The sequence below is a fragment of the Acipenser ruthenus genome, chromosome 18 (genome assembly GCF_902713425.1).
Source record: "Acipenser ruthenus chromosome 18, fAciRut3.2 maternal haplotype, whole genome shotgun sequence".
Taxonomy (NCBI): Eukaryota; Metazoa; Chordata; class Actinopteri; order Acipenseriformes; family Acipenseridae; genus Acipenser; species Acipenser ruthenus.
Genome location: NC_081206.1, coordinates 28,280,713 through 28,295,411, shown reverse-complemented (window position 1 = coordinate 28,295,411; position 14,699 = coordinate 28,280,713). Strand labels below are relative to the sequence as shown.

Below are 14,699 nucleotides of genomic sequence, written 5' to 3'. Positions count from 1 at the left end.
AGCATAGCCTACTAGGCTACGAACAAATCTCCCTTGATGTCCTGGCCTGGCTTTCTCATTCTGTGCTGTAGTACAGATGTTGTATTATTTTCCTAATCTACTTATGGAAACTCTAATTGCCCAATTGTTAGTAATCCCTCTCTCAAAATCATGTATAATCCTCGTTTTACAGTTCATTCCATTCTATGTTCCAGCTTGTATGGATCCAGACCTCACCCCTATGGTGAACCTTTTGGACGGAAGGTTTTCTGTTCCATATATCAAAGGAAGTAACGCTAGACTATACACAGTAAGATGTCTATTGGACCAACACAGCATCTGAAATCTAGGCTGTAAGTACGGTGTCAGCCCTTGCACGTGTTTACTGGACACAATGAGAGACGTCCTGTATGACATCATAAACCATGTGATCGGAATTCTAAGTAGACCAACATACTTGCACTTTAAGTCGTGAGTGTGGAAAGAGTGAAGCTATTTAATGTATATGAACTTAAATGTTTTCATTGTGCTCACACAAGTGTTGCAGTATTTGCAATTCTATATTGAAATTCCCTGTTCATACAGTACTGGAGATCTGTTATACAGTAGTTTGCAGTACAGGTACCCCAGGTCTCTATCACTGTCTGTATCATAGATTCAGACCCAGGAAAGGAGAGAGGGGAGTCATGTGCACAGTATCCCCAGGCCCTGCAGCTGCCATTACAGAGCTCTCTTTCTGCTTTGAATGGTAAAAGGAACACAAATAAAAGGAAATAAATCTCAGGGCATCTATATACTTGAAAATGAAAGATGTCTTTAGACACATGCGCTAGCCTTGTGTTTTGTCACAACTGTTCAGTAACAGGCAATCCCATTGCCTTTGATCCAGCCCAGTTCTTTCATGTTAGTTCACAGCTCAGAATGCATTTAATGTGAAATTACAGTCATTGAAATTGACCAAGATTTATGCTGAGCGTCAGCCCATGCTGGAACACTGAAAGTTTCCCATTCTGAAACATTTAGTCTACAATTACTCCCTGTGGACAAAAACCAGGAAAACCATGAAGATAAAGACAGGGAAATCCCTGAAGTTGCAAAAACTAAGAGTCAAATCACAGGAATGGAACTACAGCCATCTCGAGATAGAGGTCAATATCGATATATACAAAGGTTTTAAAAGAATGTGGTTTCAACAAAGTGATACATGATATTTCCTTTCCATGCCACTTTTAAAAATCCCATCTTGAAAATATGGATTTCCTGCTGGCTCCCAGTCTTCAGATCTAAGGAGCAGGCCATGTGTGGGAAGTGCCAGGACTGGTCTTTTTGTCTGTTTTGTCAGATGTGGAAACCGAGAATATTGACAGAATTGTCATGATTTTGAAAAGAACTTCACAAAAATGTCCATTCAATTAACAATGAAATCACAAACTTGGCATTTGTTATAGATAATATAGATACAATGTTATCATGGCCTGGGAAAACTAACTTGCACAGAAAGCAAAGCTTAGCCAAGCATGGCAACCACGACAAGAAGGATGCAAGGGAACAGCTGGAACGTGTCACCTGTAGAATTGTCTTTGCAATACAGAAATATCTGCATCTTCCTAACTGAAGTATAAAATACAATCAAAGAAGCTAAATATATTCTACAGAAGAAATGTGGGACTAGTGATGAGATTGCTAGTGCTCATAAGACCTTGGCATTCAAGCTATCAATAGTTACTATTACTGTACCCCATCTGCGTGTGTCCATGTATTCATGCCAGACTGTCTGTGCCAAAGATATATTTAAAAGTATTTAAAAAAAATTCCATTTAGTTATCAATGATATCAGCCATATCCCTGTTAAGATAGATGCGTCAGTTAAACTATAAATAGGCAAAGTCTTACGAAAGAAGGAGAATAAAACAGAAGTAATAAAAAACAAGTTTCACAACGCAGCACATTGAAGTGTATCTTAAACATTAACAAATAAAGATCTAAATCTACCTGGCGGTGTTTTTTAAAACTCTTATTTCTTAATTTTAAAATATATATATAAATAAATCCAAAAGACAAAAATATGTGGTTTGGTTGAAAAATGTTGGTAATATATTAATATTTATTTATAGCCGATAAGTACCAAATACGCAATTTAAATGTATTCATTTTCTCTATCTGAAGCACACTAACGTCACCACAAACTCATTATATCAAGTGGGAGCGTTCCAGCAGTATTTACATTAAAATAGAGCCTATTAGCTCCTTTGAGTGCAGCTTGTTAAAAACCTGGCATGATAAAAGTCCTTTCTCCTGAGAGCATGCAGCATTATCGGATGAGAGCTACCTATTATGCACAGATGTTGTCAACTGATTCACCCTACTTGACACCTTTTTTCTGACCCATTAGAAAGATGAAAGCTATACTATAATTTGCGCTAATGTGGGTTTATTTAAAAATAAAACTGCCCTTCTTTCCTAACCTGTCCTATCAGTCAGACTCCAAAATAACCCCCAAAACACTCTGGGACCTAATCAGAGGCTTCTGTGTGAAAATGGGGCAGCATTTCTGTCCTTTCACCTCACCTCACCTCACCTCAGCCAAACCCCAGGTTTATAGACATTGTCTTGCCTCACATCCCTCATTCATATTCCCAAAGCCCCAGGGCAGGCAGAGCAGAAGAGCATTGCATTTCTCCCCAGGCTCCATACTGCAGCGGCAATCCCTCTGCCCAAGGATATATTGGGGAAACTACTATGGGAGTCAAGCTGCCCTCTGATCGGATACGACTGATGGGATGGTTTGCTATCACATGACCTGTAGCCCCTTTTACATTATTTGTAGCACATACCTTTATTCTTACTGTCAAACAGAGGTCCTAAAAGTAAGATACAATATCCAGCTCTCAAGATGGCACAAACGGAGCAGACTCGAGGGAAATACTCCTTGGTCAGGTTGTATAGCCATGCGTTGAGTCATGTACCATCTGCCCACAGCTCTCAGACATAACATTATTAACAATATATTTTTAACAAAATCATATCCGCCCACCACAGCTTCCACTTGTGTCTAAAAATGCTTACATAACCGCGATGATGCCAATCACATGCATTATTCTTTTTTGAGCTATTCTGGCAAAAAAAATCTCCATTCAAGGTCTCTGAGCTTGCTGTCCTTGCTTGTACCAACAACTACGGTTTTAAATAAAATAAGAATAAGATTAAGCTGTTTTTATCTTTTAGTAATATTTTCTCATTCAATTTGCAAGATGCATTTTTAGTTTTACAAGCAGTGTAGTTTTTTTTTTTTATATCACGAATTGCTTGTGATGTGGATAATTGTGTGCAATTAAGGAGAAAACTGTTTATATCCTTGTGGTTTCTAAAAATATTGTCCATTTAAGGCACCCAGTCCTCATCATTTAAAAATCACTGCTGGGAACGGTTCAGACTTCATGTTGTAGCCAGTGGTGTTATTGTAACAAATGTAACTTTAAAATGGTTTCATCTCATTAGGAGACAATGCATGGCATTGTTGTGTCATTTCTGTTATTATTAAACAGAGACTGGTGGTTATCAACCAGCCGTTTTACAAGACTTCAAATGTGTTGCTCTTGGTTTTCATATTTCTCCCTTGCTTTTCTTAGAGGCAAATCAAACCAGTCTTGTTATGTCACGGAATGCTTAGACAAGTCAACAATACAAAAGAGTTAAAGTAACTGGCTTAGCAGGTTTAAACATGTCATGATAAAAGTTACCTCAGGCATGTTTAACCTGTGGGTGTTTCCATAGAAACCAGGCAACAGCTAGGTTACAACAATGAAATACAACAGTGCAAAAACATGGTGCTGAAGGTAAGGGCTCTATTCAATCTTCAACAATCAACAAATGGAAAACGGATTTATATTTCACCATTTGTGAGAATCTCATCGTTTGAATCGGACCTACGTTTGTACGCTCAAGTTTCTTTGTCACATGTTAACATATTCATTTATAACGGTGAATTTGTGGAGTGAATTTCTGCTTGACCTTTGACCCATACATCATGTCAGATGGCAGATGAACAATATAGCATGAAACTGTAGTTCAGGTGAACATCCGAAGTCACCACTGTGCAAACGTGCCAAAAGCCTGCCCCAATATCCATGTGTGCGGCGCTTTTGAGAGAGGAGACGACCTGTTATTTCTAACAGCCTGCTTCAGAACAGACTTAAAAGGCAAAACTACTGAAGACTTAGTTGGTTCAACCTTAGAATGCTAAGCAGTTTGAAGATATGGAAATCTGAAAAAGCAACAAATGAGACTACAGTAATTTCAGAGGTGTTGGTAAAAGAGCGAGCACTGACTTAAGATCAGGAAGCAAGGGAAGCATGTTAGCAATGTCAGACTGCAGCAGCCTATAAGGGACTTTACATGATAAACGTTTCTGTCACTACGTTCTAAGGTACCCTCATAAAGGTTTCCCGTAGTAAAAGCATAGCAAAGTGTAATCAAGCACAGCGAAAGCATAGGTAAGCATTGTAAAGAATAGCGAGGTATGGTAAAGCATATTAATAAACATGGTAAACTATGGTAAATGTATAGTATAACCATGGGAAAGGCATCGTAGAACTGCAAAAATACCATCCGAAAATACTGTGGTCACAGAAAAGCTTCAGGTCTTTTTTTTTCTTGTGCTGTATAACAATCATGATTTAATATCTCCTGATATGTCATTAGCTTTTGTTTAATATACAGTATGTGGAATGAATGAGCATATCTGGAAAATAATTACTATCTCTCCGCTTCTCAGTGGATCATCTTAGCACAAATACATTACTGAGAATGTGAACAGACATCTGCTGATTTGTCAAATCTATTTAAAACTGGTGTCATCCACAATCACAGTCAAATACTGTGCAAGATTTACAGATGTTTGGATATTTTTTCTTAGTTATATAATTCCAATATATACAGCTGTGAGGAATCTCCCTGGATTACATCAGCCAGCTACCCTTGGTATTTAAACATCAATATGTTGGTGACATGTTGATTAAAAAACAACCCCTCTTAGTAAGGTATAACTGATAGCTTCAAACTGAGTTCATGTACAACTAAAACGTGGATTTCTGTTGGTTTTTTTTCGCCCAAATTGTGTTTTGGGTAAAATGACCTCAGATTTAATATATTTTTTGTGTAAAAAAAAAAAAAAAATGTTCCAGCAGTATTTTACTTAACAGAAGAGTCATTTTATCCCACAATACAACAGTTAAGTAAAGATTTGACTCATCTTTTTTATACTGGGTGCTGTAACACAAAGCAACTTCCACGATACTCGTTTCTGGCAACTGCAAAGCAGTTAGTCATAGTGATAGTTCAAAAAACTGATTGAACAACTAGCAGGAAATTGTCTGAATGTTGTTATCTTTACCTCACGGCAGGTAAAAGCTACCTAAAAGTTTCCTCGTATTACAGGCCCCTACAGAATGAGCAGCTTCTGCCTCTCCTAGTTACTCCAGTAGGGTACACTGTTTCTTTTACATTAACAGACCTAACACTCGCCGAGCTGAGACTCCATAGACACAGAATACAGAGCCAGCTGTGGTGAATTATGACAAGCACGCCTCGATACAGTAATCTCCAAACAGAAACTGTAAATGGAACTTTAAAAGAGAGAGTCTTTACTAGGAAGGGTTGGATTATTACATTATCTTGTGTTTCATTTAATTTTGTGTCTAGGATTGGCTTTATTAAAGGTTATATACATTAGGATGTTAAGAAAGAAAAGCATGAAAGATCCCTCAGTAACTGAACTCACTAAATCAGGGCTACTGCATCCCACCCTGTCCTAATAACACCCCTGCCCAAGGTCTCTGCTGCTGCCAGTCCCGTAATACACTGTGAGGTCAAATGATTTGCTTTCTTTCGTACCGGCCTGCCTTCCTCCTCTTCATTGTTTGTCTTCCTCCGTCTGGTTTGTATTACCCAGAAGATTTGATAACAGTCTCAAGGGCCTTCCAGAAAGTGTTTGCGGTTCTGCAGTGGGTGAGGCACATTATATCAATTTATTTTAGTGGTCTTAGTATTCATGTAATTTACAGTACCCTGTATTTTACCCACAGGTATTGATAATGCCAGTGTAGTTAGCAAACACCATAAATATGCCAAGGCCTGTAACACCAGGTTTCCCTACCTCTAGATAAAGCAACTTGTCATTAAGGACTGCATACACAGGATTTATTCTTTTAATTCAACTTTGAAAGAGAAAACATGTTTAAAGAATGGAATGAGTGACCGTGACAATACAAATATCATTAAACGTTTATAATGATTGCAGTTATTTCATCTATGTATCAATCCATTGATAAGAAGAAACTCTAAAGTAATCAGCCTGTCAAGGACTTGACTTTTGTGATTTCACATCAATGTTTCCCATTCTGAGTTGATGCAATGCTGGTACAGTACTCGTTTGAAACGCCAGACACTCATTTCAAACATTTGAACTTGCTATGAAGATTCACCCATTACTTTGATTTGCAAAGTGTCGTGTGTCGTGTTTTTAAAATCTGCCTTCCCTCGGCTCGGCAAAGCGGTGGGTAGTTAGAACGAAGTTGTATTTACCGTGCGAGTCACGCTTGCGATATCTGAAACGTTATAAAAGTTAACGCGATATCGATTTTGTTAATGTGTTTGTTTTATGCTGGTAACAAGATTGAATCCGGTAAAGCTCGAGTGTGTCTAGCAATCCATCCTTTTCAAATGTTTTTTTGTGAAATTGTTAGATTCCTGTAAAATGCCCTTTCATTCCATTCTGTTTCCGGGAAACTCGTGCATTCCTGTACGGCAGAAACCCGTGCAACCCATTAAACAATCTGTTATGGAGATAATACACGCCCCACCTTTGTTCCCAGCCTTCCAATTTAAGGATCAGCCTATCGAGCATTCCAAAGAAATCCGGGAACTGCATGCGAGCCCCAGTCAAAAGGGCTATAAATTCTCCATATATGGTCCAGGAAGTCAGTACGTGCTCGCTGTGACGGGCCAAGAAAGCAAACACGCCATGACGTCAGTCTCCTGACGCCCTGTACGTGCCTGGAAACAAAACAAGCCACTGCAGCGAGAGGCGAGGCGAGGCAGATAGTTCTGGTTTGTGCTGGAGATAGACCTTGTTTCACTGTAACCCAAAAGGAAAGTTTTCTGTAGCTTTGTGCTTTTAGAAAACACGTGCTTGGGTTAAATCAAAACCATGGACTGCTATATTTATTATTACAACTTATTGCTTATTAAATAACAAAATGATGATCCATGTTGGTTTAAAAACCCATGTTAGAAATATCAATGTGTTTATGTCAATACAACAAAAATACAATTTAAATATGGTATGTTACCCCCTGCGCAAGTAATACAGACCTTGAAGGCTGTGTATTACAGTTCTAGTAGCAAGTCCGTGTTTATGTGGTTCACAGTGGGGCACAGCATGGTAAACTATAGAAGAATGTGGTTAACAGACCATCAGTAATTATAGCTGCATGTAAAAGTGAAAATGATTGTTCAGTACATGTGCTTTAGACATGAGCAGGTGGTATAAGATCATTCTGACAGTAACATGCAGGTAAAACCTGTGCTAACGATCACTTGTGGTTGGTGACCACAGAGTCTGTTTTAATTAGCTGCAGACAAGCTAAATAACTGCCCTAAATCTTGTATACATACTTTATTGCAGACGTCTTCTAATTGTATTTAATATATTTTATTAAGTGAAGATAATAAAAGGTGCAATAAATCGCTCTTGAGGAAAACAGAGAAATTTAATATAGAGCATTTAGATCCACCTCCGTGTATTCATATAGACCTTAAAAGAATAGCTACTACAGTCAGAATAGATTCTGTTCATGCTGTGATAGTGACATGTTCACAATAGTGAATCAAATTCCTGTATTTAAAGTTGCAAAAAGAAATACATAAATAAAAATAATAATGAGATATAACAGTTTATATATATATTTATTGACCATATCATTGCAGTAAGCAATCAATGCTTATTTGTATTTTCTTTGTTAAAACTTCACAAACAGGTCAACACTCTTAAAAGTAGAAAAATAAACTATCTTAAAATACATCTTGATAAATAATAGAGGACATGTTTTCATGGAAAACTATACATTTAAACCACTTTCAAAACAATGATGTCAATCACAGATCATTTACATTACAATGAAAGTTGAGGTATGCCAGTACAGGACATGTATATTTAAACACCATATTCATTTGTGTTATACAGTAACAGACTATTGCTATTAAAACACAATACAGTACTTATTGTTTCAACAGCTGCACAATTACATTAAAAGATCTAGCACCAGAAAATGGATATTGACAGTTCATTAACTTATATGGCACTGCTCAGCATGCTGTTAATACCAGATCATAATGGTTTTCCGTTCATGAGTAGGATTTCCTTGCTTTTAGCAACATTTCTGGAAGTAGTAAATACCGTTTTACTCTGTAAATATATATATTTTTAATATAAACCCTTGATCAAAGGCATGGATCATTGTCAAGAGCTGAAGATCTAGTCTTTGACTGTCCTAAGTAAGGGCCACTACAAGGCCAACAAAGTTGGAGAATTGAGAATATTTAATGCAGGGTCACTCTTGTTGATCCCTCCTTTAGGATTCTCTCCGCAGTCAGGGAAAGAATCTAAATCTGGATAGGTAAACGCAAAGGCAGACAGATATGTGGGGCACGTGGGGGTGGAAGTTACAGTTGGGGTGCTGAGGGGCTCCAGGTCATTGGACACTGATTTGTAGAGGGTTTCCCAGTCTGCAACTCCAAAGGAACTAGACAAGTCTATGTCAGGAACTGATCGGGCGGTCTCCATGGTGCTTCTCTCTGTGGTCGGAAGAAGCTCATCGAGGGGTTCCTCTTTTAAATCCAAGGAAGGCTCTAGATCTGAAACACTTACTTCAGCACTGGAGCAAAGCAAGAGGTTTGAATTCCCTGAAATGGGTGTTGTTGAAAAGATTGACATCTCCAGGTCTTGGAGAGTAGAAGCCCTTAGAGTGCTGCTTTGGACTTTGGAATCTTCATCTGCAGTGGCCTCCTGAGGGAAGCCTGCGGGCTCATGGAAGAGAGCATCTATATCTTCTGTCATTCTGCAGGCCGGCTGATGAGCAGCCAGGATTAATTCCAGCTTTTCCTTCTCTTTTAGAAGGTTGGCGATTTCAATTTGCAGGGCTGCCTTGTCATCTTCCAGATTATCAGTTTCCTGCAAACAAAAAGAGAAATGAAAATGAATTGACTGTTGAGCAGCAAAATAGGCAGCTAACATGTTCCACAATTCAATATATATATATATATATATATATATATATATATATATATATATATAAAAGATTTGGAAATGATATTAGCATACTTACAGCTTGCAGGGTGTCAGTGAGTTCTTTCCTTCTGTTGCGGCACTTTGCTGCAGCCATTTTATTCCTCTCCCTCCTGATCTTTTTTTTCTCTTCCTCCTCCGGAGAAAGCTAATATATAAATAAAAAAACCACAATATAACAATTCTGAATTCTAGTTCTCTTTCTTTTTATAAAAATCTCTGTCAATCTCTAAAGAGAGTGCCAGATCTCTCCCGGTTTCTCTCTGCAGTTATGCTATTAATAGACCATTGTTGCAGACTCTTCATGACCTGAATTTAAAGTGGGTAGCTCAGCAAGGCACACAGCCAGTACTGGTCTCTATAGCGCACTCTCTAAATTGCTCTGGCAGCAATACCATTTTTTTTTTCTTTTTTTTTTTTTTTTTTAGCTTGAATATAATATTTAGAAACTATTATAGTTTCTGCAGAAGTTTCTGCAGAAGATTACTAGACATCCTAGATCAAAATAATTACCTGCTCAATTTTTCCCCTTCTTCCAATGCTTTGCCCTCTGGCTCCAGCAATTTTGGAACTTGGGACTTTATAGGGGTGTGCTCTGCTCTGAACAGGGGGAGTGGAGGTGATGAGGGTAGGCTGGACCATCCACTGCAAGTTTTGGCTGGTTGAAATTGTAGTAACAGTGGGAACAAACGGAGAACTGGAGACATCAATATCTGTGCAAAAATCCTGCAAAAACAAAAGCTCATATTAGAAAAAAATAACAAAACCACTGGTGTAGCGTATATTTATGCAAATCTGTTTTGCATCATAATAAATGATATTTATTGACCATATTATTCTGCCGCCCCCCCCCCCCCCCCCCCCCCCCGCCCCCCCCCCCCCCCCCCCCCCCCCCCGCCCCCCCCCCCCGCCCGCTCTGACGTTCGTGTTCCTACTGACGCAAAACACTGCCCTGGAGTCTCCCAAATGAAATCTTTTTTCTCAATGAACCTCTGTACAACCCGCAGTGCCTGCCTAGATGCAAAAATAATTCGCCAGGCATCCTAATTGTCTTGATTTGTATAGCATCTTAATGAGATAATCTAATGGAATTTAATAATCCTTCACTCTGATTGACTCAATTCAACAAATACAATAGCCTAAATGCCATATCCTGTGCATTCTATAGTACGTCCATAAGATCAGTACAACGTATTTGCAAATGCGAAACTAATGATATGCTATATTTATAACCTAATGTTAAAAATAATAGGTTGTATATGATTCAAACTGCAGATTCTTACGGTCAATAACATGTATATGATCATCTACTGTAACTGTTGGGACAGTAAGCTGAACACGATACATTTTTAAAATAGTAAGTACAGGTAGTATTTCTTACCTGATGGGTATTCATGGGCGAGCCCATGCTGCTGACAGAATCAGACGGAGAATGTTGATAGTACGGTAGACTGTCTCCGCCAGGCGATGCGGTGCTGCATCGTGAAGAATCGCACTCGGTAAAGTTCTGAAACATTTCTGAACAAACTGGGTGAAAAAATATGTCTGTTCGGAAAGTGGAAGCAAAAAGCCCGTTTTTGAGCTGCAATGAACGACTGTCTTCTCCGCGTCGGTTGTATCTCCCTCTTTCCAGGTTTACAGTCTTCCTTTCACTGCTGGATAGTCTGCTCGCGACTCCTTTTTATACTGAGATTTTTATGAATGAAATCTGTGCGGCGATTAGGGCATACCACTTGTGTGGAGGGGAGTGACTTCAGAAATGTGAAATAACACCCAGCGTTCTGAAACAGACAACAACACGTCAATAATTAATGCATTGAATTAAGGGTCGTACAATAAATCTGTATATATTTTTAATATCAAACCTAGATGTAAAAAGCTGACCAAATCTGATGGCTCCCCCAGGTGCCGATATTGTAATGTACAGATATGGTCACGTGTGGGTGTTTTATAATACTGTATGTAGACTATATGTATCCATGCACGTAATGTATTCAGGAGCTATTAAAAAACGTGAATTATATAAAAAGAAAAAAAATCGTGATCGTCATGTTTAATGTAACCAGTAAAGGGGCATTTGGGAATGCGTGTTACAATCCTTCCCTGTTTAAAAACACAGTACCTGTTGGTATGTTGACGACCAACAGGTGTTAGGAACTGGGACATGTTGATTTATTGCTGGATTAAAGGTATGTAAATCAACTGTAGTATAAGGACTGCAGTGCAATATCCAGCTGTAACCAGTCGTGCTGCCACCAATATACCCAGTACATGAACATTTTTATAGACTACTAGAGAATAAACCCATACTAGAAACCCGCAGACAATAGACTCATCAAACAAGCGCTGTAGATGACATAGAGTTTGATCCCTATGAAAAGGGAACAAAGTGTATGTCAAGAAGTGCTTCCGTACAGCTTGTGTTTGTTCGCTCGGTCTGTAAATACTTACACTCTTTAGATGTGTGCTTATCTATGCCCAGTCTTATCACAACGAGATTTATGAAAAAATTACTTAGAAAGTTGGGTTCCATAATTAATTAGCAGTAAATTTACTGGAAAAGCGCAGGTAGTTCTTGAAAAATCAACTTTTTTTTTTTAACACATTGGAAGATGTAGATGTCCTCCTCTCTTGTTTCCTTGTACCTGTATAAAATAAGTAAGTTTGGTAACCCTCTCCTATGCTGTCTGTGAGTATGCGATACCTGTTGGGCAAAAACCACCTGATGACAAGATGAAGTATAAGCTAAGTGTTTATACATGAGGAACCTAAGTAATTCATTTAAGAAATGCAGATTTGGTTTGCTTGTGTTTATTGCTTGAGGGGAAATATGGTGTGCACGGGTCATATAATACAGTGGCTGGCGCTCGTTCAGTTTCTCCAAAATAGAATTGTGAGGCCAGTTACGGTAATTTGGACTCTGGCTGAGAATAACCGGATCGCCCCTGCCTTTCCTGCAGTCTGTCTGGTTATCTCATCTCACGCGTGATATAACGACCTTAATTAAGCAGTTCTGCAAATGCCGCAAAAGAATTCAGCTACACCACGTGTTACTCGCCTGCCATACGGAGGGCGGTACTGTGACGCAATTACCCATATTTGGCATATCCTGTTCAGATGGGCTGGACTTAACGGGAAAGCTTCAACAAGGAGCCCTGGGAGTGTGATCTTTTATTATTTATTACAAAGGACACACAACGGCGATTCAGTTCAATCCAATTATACAATACACTGCAGTTGATTTGGATCCATCGTTACCATGTCAAAACAAGATCAACAGCTCTTGAATAAATATAAAACAGCAGAGATATAAATAAGCGCCTCATCTTAAAGGAATGTTATATTTAAATCATATATATATATATATATATTTAAATATAACATACATGCTATCATATTGTCAAATATATCTTTAACATTCATGAGTGTATAAATCTAAACCCACAGCCCATACCCATACGTATAACCCATATCTATACCATCAGTGTTAAAAACCGGGACAGCCTTGGCTGCGGAGTGTGTTATTGATCTTACAAAACGGACAAATAAACAACACGATTATGTTTTAATTAAATATATATATTTTATTCACATCATTTCACAAGGAAAAGTAGCCTTCTGCCTGTAGAATACGGTAAGTAAATGTATAGACGTGTTTCCATCAGTACAGTAGCATGTCATTTTAATAGGTAGCACCCCCAGCTGTTTATGATCGCCTATTATTGCAGTTCGTTTGTGATGTTGTTTTCCCGGAACTAAATCGAGAAACCAATCACTCAACATATTTGCTATTTATAGACGTACAGACACCACTTTCAATTAAGTTAACGATTTTTATTTACCCGCAGGAGTGAATTAAAGTTGTATGTGAAATATAATCCTTCGTTAATGTAATGTTTGTCTTACATTATACGTTGTCAACACAATAGCTACTTTAAAAAGAAAAGTAAAAGTAGGCTAGTGCTTGCCTGTTTACTATCCCCGTCTCCACAGTTACTGTAACGTAATCGACAGGAAAGGGGTGGGGCGTTTCTATGACAACTTACTGTTTTCGAAAAGCAATACAAACTTAAACTCAAAACAAACATGGCATATGGGGAATGCTGAAACTGCAATATTTATCGTGTCAACAAAATAAATGATTAGGTATTAAATGATAAACCAATATCACTATAAATGTTCCAAAATAGCGTTATGTCGTCTGTATTTACTTTTTTTTCAGCAATAGCTACTCTATTTTATAAATTCCAGAAAGTATATTGTTATCCAAAAATAATAAAGATGTCTTTAAACATGCAAAACGATCCACGAGATAATAACCAGTTAATAATATGATGCAAATTCATAGGGTAAAACCTATTTATTTCACCACCTGGGTTCAACAAGGACCAGTGTAAAGGTAGGAGTGTAGGATATTTAAACACTTTTAAACGAGCCTAAAGCCTTCCATTTCTGAAGGTATGTGTGGTGTTCCCTATGGGGAGATCCTGTATCGGTGGCAAGAAACACACATGCATTCACGTTCACATAGCCCCTGGAGCGATCAGGGACACACCAATAGGTACAGAACAAGGAATCATGTTTCTTCCACGCCCCATGTCTTATTAGGAAAGCAGTGCTTACTGTCGGTGCATTTCTTAGGCACGTTGCTACAATGTAGTTACACTTTGTTTAATCTTAATTCTATGAGATGTTTTGTTTTGTAATATTATCGATATCTAATTTTATATATACAGACACATTGTCGTAAAAGCACAACAGATACTTTTTTTTAAAATCTATGATTATGTTCAAGTATGTGCCACAAGCAGAGCTGTTCTGTTAATCAGCTATTAGAATATCATATGGTAATGTCGTTAAGCAATTATTTTTATTTACAGATGTATTTTAATGTATTATTCCTGTGTTGTATATATTTGCCAGTCTACTCCTGTGCTTCCCAACGATTTATTTAAATACTAAATTCAAGTCTGATATTTATGAAATGTAGCCAACAGCCTAGATGGCTTTACCAATATCAAACTGCATTGGTTTCATAAACAGCATTTAAAAATAAATCATAGTTAAAAAAAAATACACCATGAATCTGCTAACTGTTGCTGATCTAGCACCTCCTTCTTTCTAGTGTTGCTCCTCCTTATTTTTTGTGTGTGATATTACAGCCTTGGAAGCCCTTCACAGGATGAATCCATATTAGGACATTTACGTCATTGTCGGGTTTCCCTTTCTAGAATGTTCCATTCTTGGAGGGGTCCACAAAAAATATATTCTTATTTAAAATATATATTCAATGTGTTACTGTACAAATACCTATATTATTAAAATATTAAACATTCCTATGTAATAGATCTGCTAATAGTTTGTTCGAGTTTTCTTC

At 37.9% G+C, this 14,699-nt stretch overlaps 1 protein-coding gene across 1 annotated transcript; it reads right to left on the bottom strand.

Annotated features, from left to right (window-relative positions):
* Positions 1 to 7,713: 7,713 nt before the first annotated feature.
* On the bottom strand, positions 7,714 to 10,999 carry LOC117417438 (protein c-Fos-like). The gene is made up of 4 exons (XM_058991824.1): positions 10,704 to 10,999; positions 9,836 to 10,048; positions 9,363 to 9,470; positions 7,714 to 9,208 (listed from the first exon to the last, which is right to left on the bottom strand). Exons 1-4 carry the CDS (start codon positions 10,836 to 10,838, stop codon positions 8,543 to 8,545), a joined length of 1,122 nt encoding a protein of 373 aa, XP_058847807.1. The 5' UTR covers positions 10,839 to 10,999; the 3' UTR covers positions 7,714 to 8,542.
* Between the last annotated feature and the right edge of the window lie 3,700 nt (positions 11,000 to 14,699).

Excerpts from the sequence above, each read along its gene's own strand:
- LOC117417438 (XM_058991824.1), bottom strand. The coding sequence starts at position 10,838 with ATGTTTCAGAACTTTACCGAGTGCGATTCTTCACGATGCAGCACCGCA. Across the intron at positions 10,049-10,703 it reads CGCCCATGAATACCCATCAG|GATTTTTGCACAGATATTGA; the intron begins GTAAGAAATACT and ends TTGTTTTTGCAG. Across the intron at positions 9,209-9,362 it reads TCACTGACACCCTGCAAGCT|GAAACTGATAATCTGGAAGA; the intron begins GTAAGTATGCTA and ends TTTTGTTTGCAG.